Source organism: the organism of the source record quoted next, unplaced genomic scaffold (genome assembly GCF_019419815.1).
Source record: "Pyrus x bretschneideri cultivar Hongxiangsu unplaced genomic scaffold, Pyrus_bretschneideri_v1 Contig11, whole genome shotgun sequence".
Taxonomy (NCBI): Eukaryota; Viridiplantae; Streptophyta; class Magnoliopsida; order Rosales; family Rosaceae; genus Pyrus; species Pyrus x bretschneideri.
In genome coordinates this window covers 8,840,001-8,842,665 of record NW_025999402.1, presented here as the reverse complement: position 1 = coordinate 8,842,665, position 2,665 = coordinate 8,840,001, and the positions used below count along the sequence as shown (strand labels likewise).

The 2,665-nt window shown below is 36.5% G+C and overlaps 1 protein-coding gene across 1 annotated transcript; it reads left to right on the top strand.

Moving 5' to 3' along the window:
- The first annotated feature begins 416 nt into the window (after window positions 1-416).
- Window positions 417-1,518, top strand: LOC125473923 (serotonin N-acetyltransferase 2, chloroplastic-like). Its single transcript, XM_048577345.1, has 2 exons — window positions 417-750; window positions 1,505-1,518. The coding sequence occupies exons 1-2, from the start codon at window positions 417-419 to the stop codon at window positions 1,516-1,518; spliced, it is 348 nt and encodes a 115-aa protein (XP_048433302.1).
- Window positions 1,519-2,665: the final 1,147 nt, after the last annotated feature.

The window sequence follows — 2,665 nt, the reverse complement described above, 5'->3', positions numbered from 1 at the left end:
GTTTCAATCAGTTTAAACACACTTCCAAATAAGTCATAAAAGCGTTTTCATTTTGGAAAACGGTTGTTTGGCCAACAATTTGCAAGTGTTTTTAGTTAAAAATAGAAGCAATTGGAGTGGGTTCTAAAGAAACACCTCCTCCTAAGAGCAAGTCTACCCCTAAAAAATGCACTGGCACCCATCCCATTTAATCCACTCAGTGAACAGTGATAGACTTCATAAACAGTTTAATTGACCAAATGCATCTCCACCTCTAAAACTAAATAGCCTAGTCAATTTTATTAAAATATTATTAATTTTTATTATTAAATAATAAAATAATAATAATTTGATTTTGAATTTATGACTTTATAAAAAAATATTATTAATTTCTGACATTTTATTTATCCAACTTATCACTTCACCTCTTCCCAAACATGATCGCTCCCCTCCCCTGTCTTCACCTCAGAAGCACCGCCACCGCTTCCACTCCCTCGCAAAACCTCACCATGTTGCGCCGCTCCCTAACTACCAACCAATACTCAATCTCTGACCAAGACCTCGACACCCGGGGCTTCAACCTTCACCGCACGATCGCGGAGCTCAACCTGGACCACCTCAACAAGGTGTTCGTGGCCGTCGGGTTTCCGAAGCAGGACCCGGACAAGATCCAGATGGCACTGTTGTGGATGGAGTACAGGAAAACGAAGTGGCTTGTGGCATTCGTGAGGGCAATGGGAGACAGCGTGTTCAACAGAAGCCTGGCGTCATGTAGGTCGAGCCTTGGCTCAACACATTCTCGGCCGGCCTAGAGACTGGCTTTGCCTGGGTGCCAGCCTATTAGGCTCGGTTGGAGTGTTTTTTGGGGGTGCCGACTCAATTTTTGGACTTTACACCAGCCTATTGTCTTGGGTTGGACTTGCTCTAAATGTGCTACCAGGTGAAAACACAAGAAGTATTTGGCTCCCTTTAATAAAACTTTTTCAATTCCTAACTATTCCTATTTTTTTATTTAGAAAGTCTAAAATGCCTTTAGACTTTGAGAAAATATCAAAATTGTATTTACCAATTTTTTCTAGGTTTAACGTTGCCATATAAAAAAATGAAAACTAATGAAAATGACTTGAAAATTTTGAGTTTTAATAATAAGGACAAAATAAAGGGTAAAGTGAATAGTACCATAATTAACTTTTTAGTGTAAAAATATGGTTTTTCGTTAAAGTGAACATTACCGATAATTTTTCATTAAAGTTCTCTATAAAAAAAAAAAAAAAAAACCCACGAGTTTTTCATATCGTGCTGAAGACTGAAGCAGTCACTCTCTTGGTCTGCATCTTTCCCAAGTCTCTCTCCATCTTCATGCACATACATTTGAATTTGAATTTAACTATTTTGTAAATGCTAGTTTTATTTCAAATGTCTTTGCCCGTAACTGGTAAATTGAGTGGTCCAGTCTTCATGCATTGATTGAATTTGACTCGAAAACTCTAAACCCACGTTAGTAATTGAGACTTATGATTGACAGATGAGGTGTCATAAGGCCTAAAAATACTTTTCTTTCTCATTTGTTCTTTGTGTCTGCTAGCATTCTATGACTGCTCCTATTTTTTATTTTTAAGCTTGTAATTTTGCGTCTATGCATAGTTAACTAGGACATAATTAATTCATAATGCAGTGGTGTATGTTGTTATTATGTTCTATGTTTTTTTTTTATCCTCTAAGAATGTAGTTAAGGATTCACAAAATGCACATAGGGACAATGAATTCAAATTTTCTGCACTTATTTTTATGTGCGATTTTTTTTGTGCCCCTTATCATTGATTGTCACATATCTATAAACTTACTTCTTAACTTTGTTGTCATAAACTTAACATGTGTCAATCAATAATAAAAGGCCACAAAGAAGCCACACAAAATAGGTGCAGAAAATTTGAACACGGGGATGATAACGAAAAGAAAAGTAAGGCAATATGGGATAATGCAACTATTGAGGCATTTATTAGTATTTGTGTAGATGAGACATTAATCGGAAATTGAAAAGTTGGTCATGTTAGTAAAATTGGATGGAAAAATTGTTGAGAATCAATGTTAGGTAGAATCAATGTTAGGTATGGTTGAGTGGAAAAAATTAGGTGCAATTAATGGGTTTTGTGTGATAGCAAATAATCTTAGTTTAATTAAGTGTGTGGTGTAGCTTTCATTTGGTTTGCTATAAATACCCAAGTCCTCAAGCATTGTATATCATCCAAGGAAAAACAAAGCCTAGAGCTAAATAAGAAAAGCTTTGCTAATTAGTTTGTTTTGTGAGCTTTCTTTAAGAGTGTGCTCTATTTTCTTCTTCTTGGGATCATTAGAGTTATCTTGGATACTCTTCTTATTCAACAATTGGTATCAGAGCCAAGTCGGTCAGGGATCGTTCTTGGTAGAGCATTGGTTGTAAAGTCTCTTGAAATTCCGAGTATGCTCTGTGGTTGCAGTTTTGACTGATCTTCCACATCAGAAAAGATTTCTTGAGATTATTGCTGGGGTTATCACAAACCTTGAGAGGGAGCTTCTTTGTGTCGAGAGTAGTGTATTACTCTGCACGGTAGTCACTCAAGCTTGTTCGGTGTAGTCAAAGTCTTGCCGATACGATGGGTGATCTTCAAGTTGTTGGAGGAATCAAGAAGCTCAACAACCAAAACTA

What these genes read in the sequence shown, in the direction of transcription:
- LOC125473923 (XM_048577345.1), top strand. Translation starts at nt 417, where the DNA reads ATGATCGCTCCCCTCCCCTGTCTTCACCTCAGAAGCACCGCCACCGCT.